Source organism: Haliotis rubra, unplaced genomic scaffold (assembly GCF_003918875.1).
Source record: "Haliotis rubra isolate DU_JTF1 unplaced genomic scaffold, ASM391887v1 Scf223, whole genome shotgun sequence".
Lineage (NCBI taxonomy): Eukaryota > Metazoa > Mollusca > Gastropoda > Lepetellida > Haliotidae > Haliotis > Haliotis rubra.
In genome coordinates, this window is record NW_025766259.1 from 976,717 (window position 1) to 1,001,932 (window position 25,216).

General features: G+C 40.8%; 1 protein-coding gene across 1 annotated transcript in view; it reads left to right on the forward strand.

Moving 5' to 3' along the window:
- The window catches only part of LOC124277541 (sodium/glucose cotransporter 4-like), a 31,901-nt gene extending 14,123 nt beyond the window's left edge, over window positions 1–17,778 (forward strand). The window contains exons 2-14 of the mRNA XM_046713250.1: window positions 2,449–2,520; window positions 3,922–4,026; window positions 4,174–4,233; window positions 5,190–5,294; window positions 7,253–7,358; window positions 8,415–8,495; window positions 10,493–10,707; window positions 11,741–11,876; window positions 12,332–12,439; window positions 12,626–12,945; window positions 15,215–15,436; window positions 16,183–16,375; window positions 17,576–17,778. Coding sequence (XP_046569206.1) covers window positions 2,449–2,520; window positions 3,922–4,026; window positions 4,174–4,233; window positions 5,190–5,294; window positions 7,253–7,358; window positions 8,415–8,495; window positions 10,493–10,707; window positions 11,741–11,876; window positions 12,332–12,439; window positions 12,626–12,945; window positions 15,215–15,436; window positions 16,183–16,375; window positions 17,576–17,778 — 1,926 coding nt within the window. The remainder of the gene's footprint in view (window positions 1–2,448; window positions 2,521–3,921; window positions 4,027–4,173; window positions 4,234–5,189; window positions 5,295–7,252; window positions 7,359–8,414; window positions 8,496–10,492; window positions 10,708–11,740; window positions 11,877–12,331; window positions 12,440–12,625; window positions 12,946–15,214; window positions 15,437–16,182; window positions 16,376–17,575) is intronic.
- Window positions 17,779–25,216: the final 7,438 nt, after the last annotated feature.

Below are 25,216 nucleotides of genomic sequence, written 5' to 3' on the forward strand. Positions count from 1 at the left end.
TTGTTCAGGGCAACTTAACTGGTGTGGGCTACAGGGATCAGATTCTTCGACCTGTGGCAATTCCTTTTCTGCAACGTCATGGCCCTCGGTTAACATTCCAACAGGACACTGCCCGCCCTCATACGGCAAGGGTTGCTATGGATTTCTTGCAACACCACAACGTTGACTTACTGCCTTGGCCTGCAAATTCACCGAGATGGATCGACGTCTACGCCGTCTTCCTCATCTGCCAGATAACGTCCTTGACCTTGCAACAGAACTTGAGAGAATCTGGCGTGACATCTCACAAGCCTTCCTTGCACGTTTGATAGGCTCTATGCGTCGTCGATGCACTGCTGTTCTCAATGCCGATGGTGGACACACCCGTTATTGAGCTTGTGACATGGTCGTTTGACCCCTGTCCCGCTTGTGGACTCGTGACATCATTGTGATTGACTTTTCCATTGAAATTCTCCCGACTTGTTATGGTCTCATGATCCCTCCATTAAAGTTTATATGTACCTTCGACATTGTTATCGTACTTATCAACTGGGATCATATTTTGACAATGCACAGTTTCTTTATGTGGCTAATATATTTGCGTATATATAGCGCATCATTTACTAGTAAATGCTCTCCGCACTTAAGATGGAAAATGACACTTGAAAAGATATCTTTTTAGGGCAGTGTAAAAAGATGCTAGTGACACGCTGGTTTTGAGTGCATTCCACTTCATTGCTGCTTGGAAAGCCAACGACTTTTTGCCAAAGTTGGTCTTTATGTTTGGCACTGTCACTGGCATTTGGTTTTGGGATCTCAGTGAGCGTGAGGGTTCATACATACCTCTGCGAGGTAGTCAAGGGCCATTCCGTTGAGACACTTGTATGTCATTACAATGGCTTTGAAATCAATTCTTGTGGTGATTGGTAGCCAGTGAAAATATTTTAGTGTTGGAGTAATGTGATCGAAGATTTTAGACTTCGTATTGATTCTTGCTGCAGTGTTTTGGAGGGCCTGAAGGCGACGTAGGTGATCTTGGTTGACGTTGTTGAGAAGGCTGTTACAGTAATCCATTAGAGACATGACCAGAGATAGGACGAGTTTTGTAGTAGCATCAGCAGTCAGATAGTTGCGGAGTTTTCCAATGTTCCTGAGATGCATATGAGCCGTGCTAATGATGTTGGAGATCTGCTTGTCCATTTTCAGATTTTCATCAAGAATAACCCTAGATTCTTGACCTTCAGGGTTGGGGCTATGGTAGCGTTTCCTATTTGGAAAGATGATTTTGGTGCTATAAGCATGAAAATTCTGTTATACTATTATTAAATTTCAAAAGGTTTTTAGTCATAGTTATTTGTTTGTTGGCTGACTTTGTGCTTGTCTGCTATTCTTCCCAGTGGTGTAGCGTACACAGAGAACAGCAGTGGTCCTAGCAGGGAACCTTGGGGGACGCCACTCCTGAGATCTGTGGGATTTGATGTTTTGCTCTCAGTCTTAACGACTTGAGATCGATCTGATAGATAGGATTCCAGCCATGAAAGTACACCTTGACTTTCAGGTCACTTTCCATTCTTGATATCAGTGTGTGATGGTCAATAGTATCGAAGGCCGCCGAAAGGTCTAGACAAACCCGTGCTGATACGTTTTCTTCGTCTGCTTGTGTTAGAATGTCACTGGTGACTTTTATGAGTGCTGTTTCAGTCGAATGGTTTGGTCGATATGCAGACTGATTTTTGTCAAGCAGGTAGTGTCTCGTCAGATAATCTGAGAGGCGGGTACACACAGACTTCTCTTGAACCTTAGAGGCGAATGGGATTAGATACAGGTCTGTAACTGTTCAGAGTATTTTTGTTTAGGTTACTTTTCTTCAGAAGGGGTCTAACCAGAGCTTGTTTGAAAGTTTGGGGATCTCGCCTGATGATAATGAGAGATTGATGATGTTGGTTATTGGTTATTCCTTATTTTTTGCTTTTTTATTTAATCATATTGTTTTTATTTCATATCAATCACTCAATTTTCTGGTCCAGACTCAACTATTTACAGACTTCCGTCTTCACTGAGTATGGCTTTAAATAACATACCAACATAATGTGTTTGATAAACCGTAGACAATAAGATCTGTCGGTGGTTTTATGTTCAAACTTCCCCTTACCTGGAGATATTAACCTTCTCTAACAAAGGACGTAAAGGGTGAACCGTATAGGTTTTACAGGTGCCGTGGTCAGCTGTAGGTACAATGACTAGACACTTTGGTTTTCCAGGCGCGTAGCAAGCCAAGTTTTCGTGTAAATCCGATTGGTGGCAACGCTTTATATTTAGCATAGCATGGGGAGGTTGCCCAACTGTTATTTTCTAAGTCATGCCGGGCTTTTTCTATAATGGTAGCTACGCCTCTGTTGTCATAATTTGTCTTATCCAGTGTGCATCCTGTAGACGTTTATCGTTCACCATGTTTTCATCTAATTTCAGTCAGCCTTCATGCCCACAAGAAGTGGCGCCATCGGGTATTTCTTGGCTGGGAAAAGTATGAACTGGCTCATGGTAAGTTAATATCATATAGTGTGACCAGAAATTATTGAGAATTTTAGGAATATGTTTAATTGGATTTCTAGTATATACAACCTTGACCAGCTATCAAGTGCTTGGTTTCATTCAAGAGAGACAACTCCGTTAATCCTTTTTCATTAGTTTGTGAAGAGTTTCCCCCCTTTGTTTACTTGCTAGCAGACGACATTTTCAGTGATCCTCAGTATGGATGATTTAGAGAAGAGGAAGTTGATATTAGAGTATTATAACAAGGACATCAGATCAGCTAAAGTGATTTCAAGTAGAACAGGCATCCCTTTGTCCAATGTTTATCGTGTTTTGAAAAATATTGCAAATGGATATGGCATTGAGCACCAAGGAGGCGCAGGTAGACCCAGAAAATTGACTGTCGGTGACAGGAGGCGGCTTGGTATTCTTGTTTCTAAAAACAAACGAAGGAGTTTAGAAAACATATGGCTGGATATGATTGATAGAGGAACTGTGGCTGTCTGTAAGGAGACAATTAGAACTGAGCTGCATGCAATGGGTTGGCAGAAAAGTCGAGGAATTCCATCACCGATCATGAAAACTGAACAAAAGGATCGAAGGTTGAACTGGTACTTACAGCATAGAAATTTTAACTGGGACAATGTGATTTTCTCAGATGCATTCACAGGCCTGGTTTCGGACCCAAAATATGACATTATTAGATTGGCCAAGCTATAGCCCTGACCTAAATCCATTAGAAAATGTTTGGGGACTTATAAAGGAAAGTGTCAATAAGAATGATCTGACAAATATTGCTGAAATGATAGAAGAGGTGGTCCGATATTGGGACAGCATGGACCACGACTTTCTAACTTCTTTGATCAGTAGTATGCCCCGCCGCATTGAAGCCTGCATTGATGCCCATGGTGACTTGACAAAATACTCACTGTTCACCTGTCTTTGAATCTGGAGTTATGTTCTGCTAATATTCACATTTAATACGTGGGTAATGAGTGAAAAGAAAAAGTAAAAAGTACAATCTTAAATTCTCAATAATTTCTGGTTGTACTGTATTTATCTCAAGGGTCCAGTCATCAGGACGGCAACCCGCTGTAGAGTTACGTCCAATGCTAGGTCAACAGCTTGCAACGATCAGAGACCATATAATATGGTCTATTATATGGTCTCTGCAACGATGTAAACAATGTTGGAGATGACCAAATCTCACGCATATTGGTCGTGAACTTAATGGTTGGAGAAACTCAGTGTGAATTATGTATATCCAAAACAATGAATGAATGAAATTCTTCATATTTTCAGACAAATTTGCTTTGTTATTTATTTTGTTATGTCCAAAATAAACAAATATTATTGAATGAACGAACGAACGAATGACATAGTCACAGACAGATTTGCCTCCCTTTCTAGGTGGGTGCTTCGCTGTTCGCAAGTAACGTGGGAGCGCCAATGTTCATTGGTTTAGCCGGAGCGGCTGCTGCATCCGGGTACTCCGTTGTTGTGTACGAATGGCATGTGAGTATATGTTCTTGACATGCTTTATAACGATTATTTATGCTTGAATACTTTGTCATTTTACGTCATATGATCGTTATTAGTAAACTATTAAGCTGACAAATGTGACGACAGATTGTGTCATCCTGATATATGTTTCTGTTGTAGGCAATATATTTACTGATAGCGCTCGGGTGGCTTTTTGTACCAGTGTACGTGGCGAGTGGGGTAAGTATCAGAGCATCAGCTTCATCTGTACAGTAAACCCTCGTTAGGCAGGAAACTGCAACAACCGACCGAGCTTCCTTAAAACGCCTTGAAATGAGCAAAAGAACCAGTCTTAGTATCCAGACGATGGTTGTGGCACTGTCTGGATTCACGAGGTACCGCTATGTAAATACGTAGTATAATAATACGCCTCGGAACGGATTGTGAATGAACGACTGTGTATTTAGAATCGGTTAATCTTAAAACATACTTGACACACACTTCACTACATTCATGTAAATAAAAGTTATTAGAACCAGTTAACTGACCAATTCTCACAACTTTTCTGAAATGCAAACTTGTAGGCGACGGCCAGCGGTATCGGGTGTCTTGATGCATGTCATCAAATACTCATGATCCCAATCACGAATATAAATATTCCGCCATCCTAAAGCTGGAATATTGTTGTGTGTGACGTAAAACATAAACAAACATACAGTTATACTGGGAAATAGATATGGCTGCGCAATATAACCGGTTTACCGGTATTTACCGGTTCAGACAAGAAAACGATACGTATGGCGATACGCTGATCGAAAACCGGTATTTTGACATGCATTCGGAAAATTTCGTAACACTCGGAAATCTTCGGATATTTCCGTTTCATTAGTGCCAAATGTTACTTACATTTTTATTTTGTCATGATTAAAAGTTTTGATTAAAGGTTAATCAATCATAGTGATTTTGTTGTGTTTTTGCTTTATAATCAACATTAACTCGATTATAAATAGTTTTTGTTAAAAAAATAATACTTGCAATATATTGCAATACATATCGAAATATATGCTTCCGCATCGCAATATATCGCAATACCCACCCCTAGAAATAGACATCCACAATGCATCGCATTTAACTGGCACAGTCTACAAATGTGTTGTTGGAGAAGGTGTAAGAGTGCTGTATTCCTCTGTTGCAAGTCGTTCACGATGCCGGAGTATCTACACAGGAGGTTTGGGGGACGGCGACTGCGCATCTACCTCTCCGTGCTCGCCCTGCTGCTCTACATCCTGACACGTATCTCGGTGAGGAGGACGTTGTTGGTGCCCAGTGAATTATATCTTCATTATACAACTATCTAGACATTGACGCACTTCTTGCATAAACATGTATACTTTAATTAACATTTACAGTGCATACCTAATACACCTTTTACATACTTCTGACATGTAGTGACATGCAGTGCATACATCATACAACTAAAAACTGACATGTACATTAACTGACATTGACATGTTAACTAACACGATTAGATAACTTATATGAACTAATGTATTTTTATGGACATCTAACATGAACTGTAATGGACATTGACATGCATATCTAATGCATCTAAAAGCGGGCATGTAGTTAATGGACATTGAGATGCATATCTAATGCATCTAAAAGCCGGCATGTAGTTTAATGGACATTCAGATGCATTTCTAATGCATCTAAAAGCTGGCATGTACTTTAATGGACATTGACATGCATATCTAATACAACTAAATAACTGTCATGTATTTTAATGGACATTGAGATGCATACCTAATACAACTAAATAACTGGCATGTATTTTAATGGACATTGACATGCATATCTAATACATCTAAATAACTGGCATGTATTTTAATGGACATTGACATGCATATCTAATGCATCTAAAAGCTGGCATGTATTTTAATGGACATTGAGATGCATATCTAATGCATCTAAAAGCTGGCATGTACTTTAATGGACATTGACATGCATATCTAATGTATCTAAAAGCTGGCATGTACTTAAATGGACATTGACATGCATATCTAATACAACTAAATAACTGCATGTATTTTAATGGACATTGAGATACATATCTAATACAACTAAATAACTGGCATGTATTTTAACGGACATTGACATGCATACCTAATACATCTAAAGCGTTCCTGTATTTAATGGACATTGGCATGCATATCTAATACAACTAAATAACTGACTTGTACTGTAATGGACATTGACATGCATATCTATTATATCTAAACAACTGGCATGCTAATTGACATTGACATTGGAATGCTAATAAATACAATTAGATAACTGACATGCATTTTTATGAATTGTGACAGACATATCTCATACATCTTCCATTAATGTACATTAATGGACATTGACATGCATATCTAATGCAGCTAAGAAACTGGCACGTACTTTAATGGACACTGACGTCCATTTCCTAAAATTCTAGGGGCGGTGGGGTAGCCTAGTGGTTAAAGCGTTCGCTCGTCACGCCGACGACGTACCCGGGTTCGATTCCCCACATGGGTACAATGTGTGAAGCCCATTACTGGTGTCCCCCGCCGTGATATTGCTGTAATATTGCTGAGTGCGGCGTAAAACTAAACTCATTCACTCACCCTTCCAGAAATGTCTATACTAGCTGGATGAATAATCTACACTGACATTTATGTATATACTAAACTGGATTAATCTACACTGCTATCTACACACGCACGCGTATGTTCAAATGACAGTGTAAAAATATCTGTCCAAAGTTCGGGGATTTTCTCTTACTCACCACAAGAACAGGCTATGCTGGACAACGTAAGACAATTTCAGTGAATAACAGTACCTCATAACAATAAATATGATAATTATATATAACCATATTTATATAAGTAATGTTTCAACAGATGCTGGAGCCAGTCTACATGGTGCAACAGTTTGCATGGCACATGGCGACCTTTATTGTAATCAGACATTTTAAACCTTCTCTCGCTTTCCTAAAACCTTCTATTGCTCGTCGGCAACTAACAAGTACTTCTTTGGTGAAATATAGTCAGTTACTATAACATACACTACTACTCACAAGCACTAATCTCTTCGGCGATTGTTTGTCTGGCGATACCCGACCAAAGTGATAGATGAACAATAATAAATGAGAAAGAGGTAGGTAGTTGTGAGCAGTAGTGTAGTGGATGTTTCACGAATGTGCCCTGTTTACCTTTCTCTGTTTTTCCTTTAGTCTGAGATCTACACGGGGGCGTTGTTTATACAGCTACTACTCGGATGGAACATGTACTACTGCGTCACCGGTATACTGACAGTAACAGCCTTCTACACCGTCTTAGGTCAGTGTCACATCGACCGCATCACGGTTTTTTTTGTTGATTGTAGAGATTTAACGAGCTCAACTGATCAACTTTCGCACTGCGGAACATAATAATTGGTAAAAGTTATATAATTAAAATAATCCAAAATTGTAATCATTATGATCGATATCAAACTTAGATAAGTAACATATACTCTCCAAAATTATAAAACGCATACTAACTACAAGACAAATTATCATACTCTTGGTTGAACGGTTCATCCAGCAGAAAATGGGTACCCGGTGGAATAAGTCATGTGACTATAACCTTCTAGCACACCTAACAGGCTTGGCTTGTCCGGGTTAATAATGTGCTATGCTATTGATTGTAAGCGCTTTGAGCATACATAGTGTGGAACTTGGGGCTATATAAATGGACACATTGGTATTATTATTATTAACTGGGATCCAACCTACGGTCAGCAGATCCTGGCACTGATAAGGGAGTAGGCAGTGCACGGCTAGTTAGACAGCACTGCATTAGACGGCTGGGCCTCCAATGGATCTTTGTAACTTACAGACACAATCGTTGTTTAGTTTCTAAATATACCGTATTTCTTCTAATAGGATTCCAAACCAGGTGGTAATAGAGGCCCAGAGCTAATTATAGGGACCTGGTAGTTTTAAACAGTTCAATACATAGAGCTACATTTATAATAATTTAACATAAGATTGGAATTTATTTTCTTCATACTTTTAGGGAACATGTTTCAAACTGGGGATCGAACCAATAAAAAAGAAAAAAAACCTTTTGCTTTATTCCAGCTAGAACTAATTTCAGTGAAAACGACCGGCTAATTAACAACTATTAGAGTGAGTGAGTGATTATGAATTTACGCCGCTTTTAGCAATATTTCAGCAATATCACGGCGGGGTACACCAGAAATGGGCCTCACACATTGTACCCATGTGTGGAATCGAACCCGGGTCTTCGGCGTGACGATCCAACGCTTTGACCATTGGGCTACCCTACCGCTCAAACAACAACTATTAGAAGCAATGTGGTAAGTGCATGAATGTGACTATGTGTTTGCAGGAGGACTGGCAGCAGTGATCTATACGGACACTCTACAAACTGTTGTGCTCCTGATCGGAGCGACCGTACTTGCAGCAACCAGTAAGTAACAGATACATGGACGTCTTTAGGTAGCGTTGTCACAAGGTATTTCAACCTTCTAACACAGGGTTAGTTTAAGCAGTTGGGTTAGTTTAACGCGTAGTTGTGACAATGCCTATGCACTATCATAAACGTTTGACATCAACGCGTAACATTACAAACGCTACATGTTCGTAATACTGTTTCCCCAACGCACAGTAGAACATTACCACAACGTGCAACCAAGGAAAATAGAACATCACACAACCAACGTTAAAACAGAACATCACATAACGTAAAATACAACGTTACCACCAAGTAGAACATCACAGAACGTAAAACAACGTTACCACATAGAACAACGTAAAATACAACGTTATACAACGTTAGAACACCTGGAACGTAAAATACAATATAGAACATCACAGAACGTAAAATACAACGTTACCACAAAGTAATATAGAACATCACAGAACGTAAAATACAACGTTACCACAAAGTAATATAGAACATCACAGAACGTAAAATACAACGTTACCATCAAGTAATATAGAACATCACAGAACGTAAAATACAACGTTACCACAAAGTAATATAGAACATCACAGAACGTAAAATACAACGTTACCACAAAGTAATATAGAACATCACAGAACGTAAAATACAACGTTACCATCAAGTAATATAGAACATCACAGAACGTAAAATACAACGTTACCACAAAGTAAAATAGAACATCACAGAACGTAAAATACAACGTTACCACAAAGTAAATATAACATCACAGAACGTAAAAACGTTACCACAGTAATATAGAACATCACAGAACGTAAAATACAACGTTACCACAAAGTAATATAGAACATCACAGAACGTAAAATACAACGTTACCACAAAGTAAAATAGAACATCACAGAACGTAAAATACAACGTTACCACAAAGTAAAATACAACAATACCACAACGTAAAATACAACGTTACCACAAAGTAAAGAACATGAAATACAACGTTACCATCAAACGTAAAATAGAAAAATACAACGTTACCAATAAAGTAAAATACAACGTTACCACAACGTAAAATACAACGTCACCACAAAGTAAAATACAACGTTACCACAACGTAAAATACAACGTTACCACAAAGTAAAATACAGCGTCACCCCAACGTAAAATACAACGTTACCACAAAGTAAAATTCAACGCTACCACAAAGTAAAATACAACGTTACCCCAGAGTAAAATACAACGTTACCACAAAGGAAAATACAACGTAACCAAAAAGTAAAATACAACGTCACCCTAACGTAAAATACAAAGTTATCACAAAGTAAAATTATTCTTACAACGCTGATATGATATAATAATAAAATATAGCAGTGCAGGTAGGTGCATAACAACGCTGCAGAGACGTAACATTGGCAGCTGGGCAAGGGTGAGTAAGTTGGGTTTCATGCAGCTTTGAACTGTATTCACGGCGTGTCAGCTTAATGTGCAAGGAAATCACAGAGGGAGCCTTGTCTGAAACCTGAACAAATTTGGTAAAACGCGCGTGTCCGGATATGGCCGAATCAATCAATCATTTGGTTTACTTAGGATAGTCAAAACGCTCTTTTAACAACATATAACGTTTAACGTTCAGTTTTTCGAAAGGTCTCCCCTACGACTTCGCGCTTCCGTAGTCTTCTCTATAGTAATACAAATTTATAATATAATATATAACATTTTTACATTTGATACTTTATACAATGCAAACAGCATGAGTAAGAGTAGCCAGAGCCGAATTTACTGAATCGGCCTTTAAGAATATTGATCAGTGTTTATTTTTAAGTGATATTGTCAAGACAATTTAATGGAACCTTTCTCTACTTTCCTGGAAATCGACCTCCGACATATTTTATTTTGAGATGTCCGTTTTGATAAAACTGAAACTAAAACTGGCTCTTCAAATTTAAATGATTTCAATGGTATTACATTTTCAGCTTACAATTGATCATTTTTAACGTATAATATCCCAGGCCTCACTAAAGTTGGTGGATTCGAGGGCTTGCACGAAAAGTACCAGTTGGCAGCGGCAGAGTATACGTTTTCCAATACATCCCTGTATTCATGTGGACTTCCCCGGAACGACTCATTCCAAATATGGCGCCATCCTGTCACAGGAGATATCCCCTGGCCAGGGGCCCTGACAGGGTTGAGCATTCTTGGACTATGGGTGTGGTGCAGTGACCAGGTGACTTCAAGTAGAACAGCGTCTCATGACGTCTCACGAATACCACTATTCATATTTATGTCAAGTGTTTCACATTTAGAGTCAGTGACTTTAGTTTTACGCCGCACTCAGCAATATTCCAGCTATATATCGGCGGTCTGTGAATAATCAAGTCTAGACCAGACACTCCAGTGATCAACAGCATGAGCATCGATCTAGGCAAATGGGATACGATGACATGTGTCAAGCAAGTCAGCGAGCCTGACCACCCGATCCCTTTCGTCACCTCTTACGACAAGCATGGGTTACTGAAGATCAATTTTAACCCGGATCTTCACGGGTTCACGTTTTAGAAGGAAAGTGGGAACATGTATTTTTGGGTAAGACCCGTAACCCATGCGTGTCGTAGGCGACTAACGGGACTCGAATGTTACAGACAGCTACCATACAGCTGGAATATTGCTGAGTGCGGAGTAACACTTAACTCACTCCCTCACTATTTCTGTATAAACTGACGGACAAAAGAAAGTATATACCCATATTTGTTGGTGATTGATTGGAACAAGAAAGGGTGTTCGATGGTTAAGTATAATTTGATATGCGTACTAGTGTTTTGTTATGTTACTATTTCCAACCGAGTTACATTTTGATGACACTTGTAATATGTTGGTCAAATCTAATTCCAATGGTGTCGTTTCTTTGGCCCATAGAAGTGCACGATATGTATATCAGTGTTAAACGCAATTTCTCACCTAAACGACGAAAAGCTACATGATTATATATGCAGATACACGAAACAAATTATATACATGAGCAGATGTGCATTGCAAGTTGTTCTGGTTTGAGTTTCAGAGACAGTAGACTTCATCCTTGGCTGAATGTTTAACTACTTTATTTTAATGTTCAAGTTTCAAACGTCTATTTCATATTTCTAATTACTCCAAAGATAAAGAACGCCCGATATGTTCGTATGACTATTATTGTTTTTATGTACGATGGACCAATAGGTTTTGTGTTTGTAATTATCATCACATGGAATACTCGTGTGTCTCAGATCATCGTCCAGAGGTCGCTGTCAGCTAAGAATATGGAGCACGCCAAGGGAGGTTCCCTCTTTGCTGCTACCCTTAAAATCACACCGTTCTTCTTGTGGATCCTTCCTGGCATGATTAGCAGGGTGCTCTTCCCAGGTATATGTACCACTAGATAGTGTATGTACCGCTGTTCTCCTAGATAGTGTGCAGGTACATATACCTATGTTCCCTTAGATAGTGTGCAGGTTCATGTGTCTCTGTTCCCCTAGATAGTGTGCGATTCATGTGTCGCTGTTCCCGTAGATAGTTTGCAGAAATACCTATCGCTGTTCCCCTAGATAGTGTGCAGGTGCGTGTACCGTTGTTCACCTATATAGTGTTGAGGTACATGTACCTCTGTTCTTCTAAATAGTGTACAGACATGTACCGCTGTTCCCCTTGATAGTGTACATGTACTTCTACCTGTTTTACCTTAGATAGTTTGCAGGAATACCAACCACTGTTTCCAAAAAGAGGGTCAGTGTGCAGGTTAGCCAGGTACTTGTACCCAACGAGTGAGTGAATGCCCTTCGCTCTCGCCGACAAAATGATAACATAATCCTACATTGCAGATGAAGTTGCCTGTGCATCCCCAGAAGCATGTTACGCTGTGTGTCAAAACAGGGCGGGGTGCAGCAACATTGCCTACCCTCTACTGGTTCTCCGGATACTGCCAGAAGGTAGGTGTCTGACAAGTTACTTCACATGCAAAACTGCATTCAACAGATCTCATCAGTGAAATATCAAGGAATATTCACGGTTACACATATAGTTCAAATAGGAAACCCCTTCAAATGCTGGCAGACATCAATGATGTCATGACTCAGATGTGAAATGAATTTGTCACCTTCTGATTTATTCACCAGGGTTGCGAGGACTGATGCTGGCTGCGGCTCTGGCTGCCCAGATGAGCACGCTGACGTCCATCTTCAACAGTGCCAGCAGTATGTTCACGATAGACATCTGGCCGTATCTGAGGAAGAACCCGTCCAATAATGAACTAATGCTGGTTGGACGTCTGACAGTGATTGCATTGACAGGGTTTGGGATTCTCTGGTTACCTATACTACAACAGTCTCAGGGGGGACAACTCTGGGCTTACCTTCAAGCGACAGCCGCTTACACTGCACCTCCATGGACTATGGTGTTTCTACTGGGCATGTTCTGGAAGAGAACAACAGAGCCGGTTTGTTTCAGTCTACTGTTGTCTTGTTAACTTAGTACTGATTGGGTATGGTTTCAATACATGTAGACAGATGAGTATTTGGTAATCTGTGGCTTATGTTATCCTGTGCATTGCGTCTTGTGTCATGAATGTCACAAGTGATTACTGATTGGGCCGGTGTTATGCAAGCGTTATGCTGTACATGGTGTCATGTGTCATTAATGTTTTGTTAATGTTGTACAATACAATATATTGCATCATAAGTGATTGTCGATTGGGCCATAGTTGTTGGACGAGTGTTGTACTGTACAAGGAGTCTTGTGTCATGAATGTTTTGTTTGCATTGAACTATACAAGACATACAAGTGATTTTCGAGGCCATGGCTTTCTGAGTCATAGGCGTTAGGCGAATATTGCGCTGTACTTCGCGCCATGGTTCATGAACGTTTGATGTGTGTTGTGTGTTGTGTTCTATACACCTGGAAATTAATTAAGCACCCCCTGATATATTTCATGATAGTAGAGCAAATGTGAACCATCGTTAAACATGAATGATATCTCTGTATTACAACACATCTCTAGTAGTCTAAAAAGGTGTTTCAGTTCCTGTGCAATCGTCACAACGCATCCATGGGGACGTGAAGCGTCCAACCCACACTTTTCCCAAAATTCAGTTTCTCTGACATGCAATTTATGGGTATGAAAGCAGACAAATATGTAACTGTTTCCATTAATGAATACTGAAATGGCGAGGAGAAGACTTTCTGAAGCACTAAGGTGGCAAATTGTCGGCATGCATGCAACAGGCATGTCCTTCAAAGCTATTGGACGACAACTGGGCTACAGTCACTCGGTCATCAGCCGACTTGTCCAAAAACATCAGATGACAGGAGATGTGAGAGATCGTCCAAGGCCTGGACAACCCAGGAAGACAACGGCCCGTGATGATCGCAGCCTGGCACGTCTGGTAAAGCGAGAACCCTTTGCCACAAGTTCGGTTTTGAAGCGCCTGTGGTTACCCTACAGACAATTATCCACCAGAACCGTCAGAAATCGCATTAGGGCACTTGGTATGAGGTCCAGAAGAGTCATCAAACGCCCTGCTCTGTCTGATCTCCATAAGAGACGACGTCTGGAGTGGTGTATGGCCCGTCGGCAGTGGAACCTGAGGACATGGAGGAGGGTCCACTGCTCAGATGAGAGCAGGTTCCTCCTCCACGTTACAGATGGTCGAATGAGAGTGTGGAGGCATAAAAACACTGCTTACGTGCCCAGGAATATCCACCCTACTGTTCCTTATGGTGGAGGATCGGTTATGACCTGGGGTTGTCTTTCACACGACTGTAAACTTCAAATGGTGACTGTCCGAGGAAATCTTAATGGTCAGCAGTACATCCGGGATATTCTCCATCCAGTTGTCGTGCCTCACTTTGACAACCACCCGTTGGCTACTCACCCGATATTCATGGACGACAACGCCAGGCCGCATCGTTCACGTGCTGTGACCGCACATCTCCAGAATGAGGCTATCATGACATTACCTTTGGCCAGCAATGAGCCCCGATTTGAATCCTTTGGAGCACATCTGGGACTTTCTTGGATGCCGTGTGAGGTTGAGAGAACCCCCTCTCCAGAATCTTGCACAGCTGGAAGCTGCTTTGCATGAAGAATGGCGGTAATTGCCACTTGATGATATCAGAAGGTTTACCAGTAGCATGAGGAGGAGGATTCAAGCTGTCATCCAAGCACGTGGGGGATACACCCGATACTGATGCCAGACCCATCAGATGTTAACATGTGACATTCCTTGTGCATCATTTCTTGTAATAGTCAGTCATTGACAATGCTACGACCATACTTGTTCAGTGACTGTTTTCATCAAAAATCAATAGTGACCAAATCACATTGGTTACGCTATTAAAACAACACGAATTGGAATCATTGTCTTGTTGTTCATTTGCCAATAGATCGTATGTTTCACAATAGCTAAGGTTCCACTATCTTTGGAATAGTGAAAGAGTTACAGCCAGTTTTGTTTCTCATCATCCAGAAAATAGGGGGGGTGCTTAATTAAGTTCCAGGTGTATATATGACGTCTTGTGGGCTGACTGCATGCCGTATTTTGTGCAAGAACGTCATCCAAAGACAATCCCCCTTTACGTCAGTACAATAACGTCCGCTTAGCAATAGATTAGTGGTTATGAAGAAGCCATCAGTTCTTCACCACTAACTCTTAAACATATTGTTTAAAACTGTGTTGTTCGAAATTAAATCCGATACCTCCTAACAGGGTGCCTTCTGGGGTCTGATGGTTGGACTAGCGGTTGGTCTGCCTCGGCTGTGTCTGGAGTTCATCTTCCCCGCGCCGCTCTGTGGAAGTGGGGAAGCAGACGATAGACCCGCCATCTTGAAAGATGTCCACTTTCTGTACTTCGCCCTGATCCTGGCGGCTGTGTCGTCCTTTGTCATCGTCATCGTCAGTCTCAAAACTGAGCCAAGATCTCCGGAAAAGGTTATAGAGTGACAAAAATCCTATCTGATCTGAAATGATTTCACGTGTGCCCTGTTCCAAACCCTATGCAAAAGAAAAGCTTTTGATACCCAATTGTGTCAAGCGTCAAATAATAATAATAATACAATAATTTATAGATCGCGTAAATGCACAACAGAAATGTGCTCTTTCTGGGTGAGAAAGTGTTAGGTCGTGTTTGAACACCTTAACCAGGCTGGGGAGAATTTTTTCGGGTTCATTGTCTCAGAGGGAGGGAAGTTGGTTTCACACAACGCCTACACGATCACAAAACGGATTGTATACATGACAGAAATGTGAGCGTTTTTTGAATAAGGAGTCCTAGGCTAAGATTTTTGGAGCTCTCTTAGAGTTAAGATAGTCGTAAGTTTATTTTATGTATGGCACTTACGACGATCTTAACACTAGGACAGCTTCGAATATCTATGTCCAGGATGACGAGTGACTGAGTGTCCACGACTTGTTGGGCGGCAAAGCGGCAACCCAGGAAATGTCAAGGGAATGACATAGTCCGTCTTTACGATGTAAGCAGTGACGTGGGTTGTCCACACACAATTTTCTAACTTTGCATTAAGAGACTCATCGGATAGGGAAGTACAGCATACCGATTGACAAAATATGTCTGAGCGAATGAATAGTATAAACTGTACACGAAACTATGTGCCCGAATACTGTGTTGTTTTTTAATTATTCCATCAGTTTGACGACATCAACATCATGTGTTGCAGCTACGTCGTGTGACGTGGTGGACGAGACATAAGGAGGACCCGGAGTTGTCCGAAGATCAGGAAACGCCGGACACCGACGAAAGTACTGTAATGAAGAAAGAAGAACATGTTGAAACCGACGTCGAAGAGGAAAAGACGTTTACTGCGGGGACTGAGGTGGAATTTAGTCACAGAGGCACCACGAACAACAATGGTAGGATATGGGTGTGGTATCATCTGCAGCACTTTCGGCTGTTAATTTCACATAGATTGGATTTACTTCCGTCAAACCCCTGATTGTTGTAAGAGGCGACTAACTGGTCGGGTGGTCAGGCTCGCTGACTTGGTTGATACATGTCATCGTATCCCAGTTGCGTAGATCGATGCTCATGCTGTTGATCACTGGATTGTCTGGTTGACATGCTAACTAACACGATTATGTAACTTACATGTACTAAATGTAGTTTGACGGACATTTCTCATACATTTAACATGAACTTTAATGGACATTGACATGCATATCTAATACATCTAAAAGCTGGCATGTAGTTTAATGGACATTGACATACATATCTAATGCATCTATGTAGTTTAATGGACGTTGACATGCATATCTAATACACTTATACACTAATCTCACTGGCATGTAGTTTTAATGGACACATGCATATCTAATACACCTAAAAATCTGGACCCGTGAAGGTCGGGGTTAGAATGAACCTTCAGTAACCCATGCTTGTCGTAAGAGGCGACTAACTGGTCGGGTGGTCAGGCTCGCTGACTTGGTTGATACATGTCATCGTATCCCAATTGCGTAGATCGATGCTCATGCTGTTGATCACTGGATTGTCTGGTTCAGACTCAATTATTTACAGACCGCCGCCATATAGCTGGAATATTGCTGAATGCGGCGTAAAACTAAACTCACTCAGTCAATCACTCATGTAGCTGGAATATTGCTGTGCGCAGGGTTAAACCTTATCTTCACGGGTCTCTAGTGGATAGAACGTCGGGGCGGAGAACTTAAGGACTATCTCGATCCTCTGTCTCCGCCATTCCTTGTTAAACTAGGCCATGGTATCTCAATGGGGTAGCACTGTAATACGGGTGCATGACTAGTACAAGCAACCACGCATATACACGTTGCATTGTAAGTGCAATAATCCCCGTTAACGCCCGCTTCACTTCACAACGTAGAAACCTACCGCTTGGATGATATCACTGGACAGGAGAAATGTTTTCGCATTCCAGGTTAGATCCGGGATTCTTAGAACAAAAGGACTACAACCAGAGACCATATATGGTCTCTGCCACAACAAAGGGACGTACTTTGAGTTTGATGTAAGAACATATTAACTGTTGATCATTTCCGTAAAATGAAACGCATATTAACGTATATTTCTGCTCATTGCAGGAGGCTGCAGACAAGTCATCAGCTGGCTATGTGGGTTTCAACAAGCATCCCAAACAAACATGACCAAGGAGGAGAGACGAGCGCAACGGAAACTACTAACCAGTCTTGATGAGACTGATAACGCCAAGCAGCTGCTCAACGCGGGCGCCATGTTGTTGGCGACGCTGACGGCGTTTCTTCTCGGCTACTTCAACTCGCAATGACACCTTCTTAACGGACACGTCTTTCAGGAACACGTATTCCTCTTGATCATGATACATGTCAAACATAGGCTTGTGTACTGGCTCGTTTGTCAAACCCTGTTGTGCGATAGCCAACTCCAAGACACTGCATTCTGTAAAATTCGATTGAGGTATTATCTGTCAAATTGGTCTTTGACCTTGTATCTTGGTACCCTGCAAAAACACACCATCTGCGATAAATGCTTTACAAACTTCAGGAAACAAAATATGCAAGAAACATTGTGTGTGTTTGAGACAGATAGAAGGACTCTAGAATCAAACTTAGATATTAAAGTGCATAGAAAAAGCAATTTGAAACTACAATCGCTTGTTAAAGTGACTCCCCCTCCCCCCTCCTCTCCCCTTCATGTTTACTGGAAGAGCTTGTTTTGGAGACACTACCCATCCCCCTTTTCAGATGACGTAACCATAAGGACATAACTTATTCGAATGTTTTCACTTATTCACACATGATGCCAAGGTTCAAACTTAATACTGAATGGTCCCATATATGTGGACACAATGTTTTTGAAAGATTAAAATGGGTGTGTCCTTAAAAACAACCTCCGACTAAATATACATCAAGCAATCCATATCAATCCAAGACCGTTCATCATGACGGGACTATACTGAACATTTTTATATGATATTATCTGAGGGCAAACCATTATCCAAGAGGTACCACATGACAGATCGGTTTTCATTTTTTGCAATTTTTTTAGAAATAATATACCCCAATGTGTTGTGATGGCTATTATCTCGTTAACCACATTACCCACATGTGAAATTTTGGATATGACTTTGTTAATGATTCCTTCAAAATAAAATGGAAGCTTTTCAAGCATTGGGAATCGAGAATATAGTTAGGCCGAGTACTTTTTGATCGACCCTCGTATGTCATCCCGTTAGTCGCCTCTCACCACAAGCATGGGTTGCTGAAGACCAATTCTAACCCGATCTTCACGGGTCCTGATAGTGAACGAACACTGACGCCTATAATAAACTGTATTAGGAGCAGTATGTTTCTGCTGAAGAGACGTTCGTCAGGCGTCCTATGATCGTCGGTTCGAATTCATATTCGTCCTGGTTATATTTTGGATTATCAGTAACGTACCGGTGTTCTTGAGTTTCATCAAAGAGACACATTGCTTCTTTTTTTGTTTGTTATTCCGCATTAAACTTCTTCGTCGAGATATAACTGAAATACTACGGAAACGTTTTAGTGCCACAATCTAAACAATTTTCATCTTCGCTGATGCCTCTATTAACCAGGTCTTTGAATGACATGTAGAAGTGATACATAAAAGTAGAGAGTTTTTATGGATGTCAACTTCTTTATTATCAGGAACACAACGTTTCGGAGTATATCCTTACTCCTTCATCAGATGAAAACACTCTACCTTCATACGTGCATTGGCGTAGACGATATGTAGGTGGAAGTATATTCTACGTAAAATGTTTTGTTTATCTGTGACACAAGTATGTTTCCATACAAATACTGTTATGGTAGCTTTAAAACAGGTGTCCTCATAAATATAACTGTTTGCTTCGTAATAATTACTATTCACGTCATGAGACTTTGTTGTTGAGTTCACCGTAATTCATTTGTATGCTAGATTATTTGTTATTGTTGCCTATGTACATTCTTTTGAATCGTTCATGCATATCACGTACCCGTTTTCGAGAATATGATAAACAAGGTTTTCGACGCTCCTATGTCCCCTCGTTCAATAACGTTTCAGTTTATGCGATATAAAGTAACTATGCTGAATTTGTTTGTGGCAAATGAGATAATAATAGACTTTATTGGGTAAAATTTAGCCTACCAGTGCTGGTGGTGGTGTATGGTCTTGTGCAGCCCAGGTCACAAATCAGTTGAAGTTATGCCTAGTTTAAGATGCCAGGCCGGGCTGAAAAAATTGAGAGATACCCGACGGGGAGCTGGACGATCTTCCGTGGGCATCCTCTATAATTTTGACATCGGAAAGACCCCGTTGACACATCGTGTACAAATCGGAAGAATATAACCCAGAGGGTTTCATTCAGACACCGGGAATCTTGACGTGCCTGGTCCGGGGTATATAGCAGCATAGGTTATCAGGATGCCTGACCCACCACACTTGCTGGGACTGGCTCCGTACGGAGTATGCCAGAGCCCGACACCGTCAGGATGTCATTCTAGCAGCGTTGTTGCAGGAAGAAGAGAGGATGGCAAGACTAGAGTGGCGTCAACGGAGATGGTGGATCCGGCCTTGGCTGTTGCGTCGTCCCGAATACGGCCAGTTCGAGACTCTGATGGCGGTACTAGAGAGGGAGCATCATGGCGATTTCTACCTCTGCACTTATACCCTCTCTTCATGTCTACTGAAATGTGGATTGTGAGACATAACTTGCAGTCGAACATCAACTTTGATTGACCGGGCCCTGAGCAGGCTCCTTTTCTGGCTACCGGGAACCGGGCAATATAATCCAGGCATCGACCGGCGGCTGTTCTGGAACCAAACGATTTGGCTTACATCGGAAAGATATCGTCCGGGTATCAGGAGATGACCGTCCAATTCCAGATGACCCGTCAGTCACTTGACGATTTTAGCCTTCCATTTTTCCAAAATACTTCAGATACCCACCTGTCAGTAACAGTTTACTGGAAGGGTATCTTCCGATCATCCTTGGTTTTGTGACTCCTGCACCGAGGTGACACAAATGTGGGCAAAAATCTGTCGCACGCCGTAGCATCGGTGCGACCTTTCAAAAATTAGGTCACCTTTCCACTTTTGCCATGAAAGATTAGTTTATGATGCCGGCCGGGCTGAACGTCAGCAAAATTGAGAGATAACGGACAGGGAGCTGGCATTAAGCAACGTTGATCAAGGAGAGTCCTTGGACGGGTGACCGGTATTTGGCAACTTGACTGAGAGTTTCTAGCACACGTGACACATATTGTTTCGCGTGAGGCAAGTGAATTTGTTCAAAATTGCCTCTATTCATCCAGCAGAAAAGGGGTACCCAGTGGGATAACCGGTGACTATTAAACTTCTAGCGCCTCACAGGCTGGGTTGGGTTATCCATCATGTATGCGGGTTATCCATCATGTATGCGCTTAGAACATGCCCGTGCGGCGTGGAGTTCAGCGCTATGTAAGTGTCCTTTATTGTTAATTCCTTCCTTCAATTATTTATTGAAGGTACCTCAGCCCTTCTAAATCAGCCATCAAACATGAGTGTTTACCTTTACCTCCTCTCCAGTTTATGATTACCATATCTCATCATGTAAAAACACAGAGAAACAAGGGAACGATTATTGAGAGAAGTATATTAGGCTCCAGAGAATGATTTAAAGTAGTCTAGCCCAAGTCTAGAATGCTTTGGCAAGCACATTCTCACAGCTTAAACCTGAAATTAAAATTTGGACTAATGTCTGTCATGATTGTATTATGTATGAAACATGTATGCTACTATGCTCTGTAACGTAGTTGATATGGAGCATTATACGGCCCACAGCTGTGCATAGCCTCTTCTATATTAATGCGCGTGCCTTCTTGCCATCCAGTGGTGTTATGCACAAATATTAACTATTTTCTTCAATGTTCTTACAGCTATGTTTCCTTTTCCATGCACACGGTCTGTGGTACTTTTGAGAAATAAACATTTCAAGTGTTAATATATTTACTTTATGTTTTTTAAGCCAGTATAATATATAGAGACATGTATGTGTTTTAGGAGGCCTGTGTGGTACTTAGAACGTTATTTCAATAATATCGACCAACAATATCAACATATCTTCCCTGTATTCCTGTTGCTCCCCCTATGCGTGACAGGACCCGACAATCGTGGGATCGTATTTCACATCCGTTTTGATTATGATTCCTGGTTTTCAGTACAAAACCCGTGCCTGTAGTTAAACTAGAATGGAAAACGTTTAAGATCTGTGTAGCAGGGAGTGGAGTCATCCAACAGATCACATTCTTACCTCGTCCGCTTGTTGACGATCATGTGGACCAAGTTTCCGATATTTTACGGCCGCTTCATTAGTGCGAATCGTGGGGCTGAACCATAGATATAATATTTCATATAATACGTATCTCAGTATCCTACTCGATGGTCCGAGGCGTATCTTCTTTTCGGTATTTCCTTCTAAATTATGATTGCGGCGGGCTAGCATTGTGGTTAAGAGTTTGTGCTCTTCGCATCGATGCCCACGTACGATTACATGCTAGCCTTGGTTACAATGTGAGAGACCCGTGAAGGTCCGGGTTAGAATATTGATCTTCAGTAACCCATGCTTGTCGTAACAGGCGACTAACGGGATCGGATGGTCAGACTCGCTGACTTGGTTGACACATGTCATCGGTTCCCAATTGCGCAGATCGAATATTGCTGAGTGCGGCGTAAAACTAAACTCACTCACTACAATGTGAGAAGATCATTTCTGGTGTTTCCTTATTATGATTTGGATGGAATATTGCAGAAAGCAATGCAAGGTCATACTTACTCGCACATTAAGCTGACATTCCGTATTGAAGCTGGCATGGTGTTGGCACTACTCCATACTCAGTGTCACTACTGACGTTCTCATTTATTGGGGCGATCGGGTAGCCTAGTGGTTAAAGCGTTCGCTTGTCACGCCGATGACCTGGGTTCAATTCACCTCATGGATACAATGTGTGAATCCCTCGCCGTGATATTGCTGGAATGGCGCTAAAAGCGGGGTAAAACTATACTCACTCACCCATATTTATCGTGTTGTGATCACTCCACCAAATTGTGAAATTCCGTCATTAATCGGTGGATCAGACTGTGATCGATAATTTCATTTAGGCCACCAATAACTTCATTTTTGCAAGTCACTTTACCCTTAATGTGGAGCAATAATTTCAAACAGCTCCAGTCTGTAAGCTCATGCCTGTTTGGAATTGTCTTTAGATGGGATGGGTAAATCACAGAGGGTGTTTTCTGAGTGTGAATATTAGAGTTACCATTGAGATCACTGAATGCATCTTTCCCTAAGAATGAGCTCTACGGGTGAATGTGTGGCAGTTATTCTTTTGATGATACTATCAACAAAGACATACCTTTGTTCTGTGGGTGGGGGTGCCATCTGTGTTTGTCAGTTTTCCACTAATGTCGAGGTGTTAGTATTCCAACAGCTCCACTGTGACGATGACACCCACACAAACACGTCAATGACTGTAAAGTATGTTTGAAATTACCATCAACTGACATTCTTTGTGACCTTCACCTTTGCCGATAATTCAAGTCAGACTGCTGGCTCATGGAGATTTGTACTTGTCCTTTGTGTATCTTCATAAGACGTCATGGCATTGGCTGTGACTGAATTTAACTTAATAGACACTCGTAGTCGCTTTGAAATTTGAAGTCATAAGTTTTAATCATTAGACGTACCTTTCACTTGCCAACCATCATAATGCTATGACCTTGACGTCTCCTTCAAACATTTTTTACCTATTTCAGTTGAAGACACATTGAAAGATCAAGTCACATTCATGAAGATGTGAAATAAAATTATCAGTTATCTTTTTACTAAAAACCTCACATTGCACCCTCAAGTTCATCCAGTTCATAGGAGAGTGAGTGAATTTAGATTTACGCGGTGTTTAGCAACATTCCAGCAATATTACGGCGGGGGACACGAGAAATGGGCCCCATGTGGGGAATCGAACCCGAGTCTTTTCACCAAAAGGCAACCGCCCCTCATGCATTGCAGAATCTCAAGCATCTGATGGAACATTGTCTTGGATCCTTTGGAACTTCTCCTGTTGATAGTCTTTACGTCGAGGCTGATGAGCTATCTTTAAAACATCGCCGAATCAAATTATCTTTGCAGTGTGCCACAAAATTATATATTTTAATATATTTTATTGACTTAAACAGTACACACAGCCGTACTTTTAAACTACTTTATGAGTATCTGTATAATAAAGCATCTTCACTTATTCCACCTCTTGGAATACGAATTATACCTTTCCTTTCTGTTGCTAACATTGAATTAGAAACTATATTTCGTTTCCGCCTGCTTTCTTGTCCTCTTTAGCATTTGGTGAGGCCACAAGTAGACCTAACACTGACCATTCGTCACCACTCGCCCCTTTCTGTAACCTCCAAGAAGACTCTTCCCCCTCTCGATGCTTGTCATGTGCGAAAATACGACTAATCAATCAGAACTCGCGTAATGATTGCGGTGCTTTGATAAAAATAAGCCATAGTACTTAAATCTGTTATGGCATTATGTGTTTGTTTAAAAATTCATCAAAAATATATATCGTCATATTGATAGTACAAAGAACGTAGCTAACAGAACTGTGTTGCCTCGTGCATTTTTTTTGGAAGGATAATGCCATGGACGGTGAAAGGTTCAAATACACGCACGTGCGTTTGTTTACCTGGGTCCAATTGAGGGTATTTCTGACGCTCTTGTTGGCTTGTTGTGGAGATTGTAGGTGCGCTTCTATAACTTTATAATCGCTACGAGTTTCAAAACAATAATATTATATCTATATGTAACTAATCAACTATAATCTTTAACATGGGCTTATAATTCACATCTCTAGGGATATTTTAGTTTGACTTTTTGTGTCTCATTCATATTTTTTTAGCGAATACATTTAAAATTCCAACAGGGATATGACAGCAAAGTTACACGAATGTTCAGTTTGAGAAATAATTTTAAGTCTCTTTTGAGTATCTGATTTGTGATTTAATGTAACTGAAATTTAAAAAGAAAATACTTGCATATTGAATAAAAAAAACCTCATTTATGAATAATAAACTGTTTAGAAATATAGGTTTGGAAATGTAAGGTGAACAGCTGGTTATAATTACATGTACGTTAAAAAAACTCATTCTTTTAGTAGTATCAAAGATGTTTAAGTTTTAAAGATAGATAAATAAAACCAAAACAGCAATACAATGTACGAGTGCTTCGGTGATATTATGAAGCATTGGAATCAAACAGGAATGGAGTTATCGTTCTTGTTAAAAGGAGTTCTGATGTTCATTCGCCAAAATGAAATCCTTCCAGAGGGGCACGAGCCGCTATTCGGCTTGTTCCGGAATACCACAAGTTGGTTACGAATGCATTAGTTGAAGAGAATAGTTTAATCAAGGGGACGTCACTCTAGTAGAGCCGGGTATTTCAACAACACCATGGCGTCTATTTGTTGTGAAGAAAGAATTATTGTTCCATATTACAGAGAAACTGTGAGTTTCTACATTTATGAATAATTGTGCCAAAGAGTTGTTATTAACCTGCGATTGCTTGAAACTTCCTTTTCCCATCCAGTAGACGCTAGCCAGTCTAGGACGTTTATGAAGGTGGAGGCGTGACGACAAATGGCATCGGCCACTCGTCGAAGGCTTGACCGACACTAACATGAAACGCTCCTGTTGCTGCAAACTGTCAA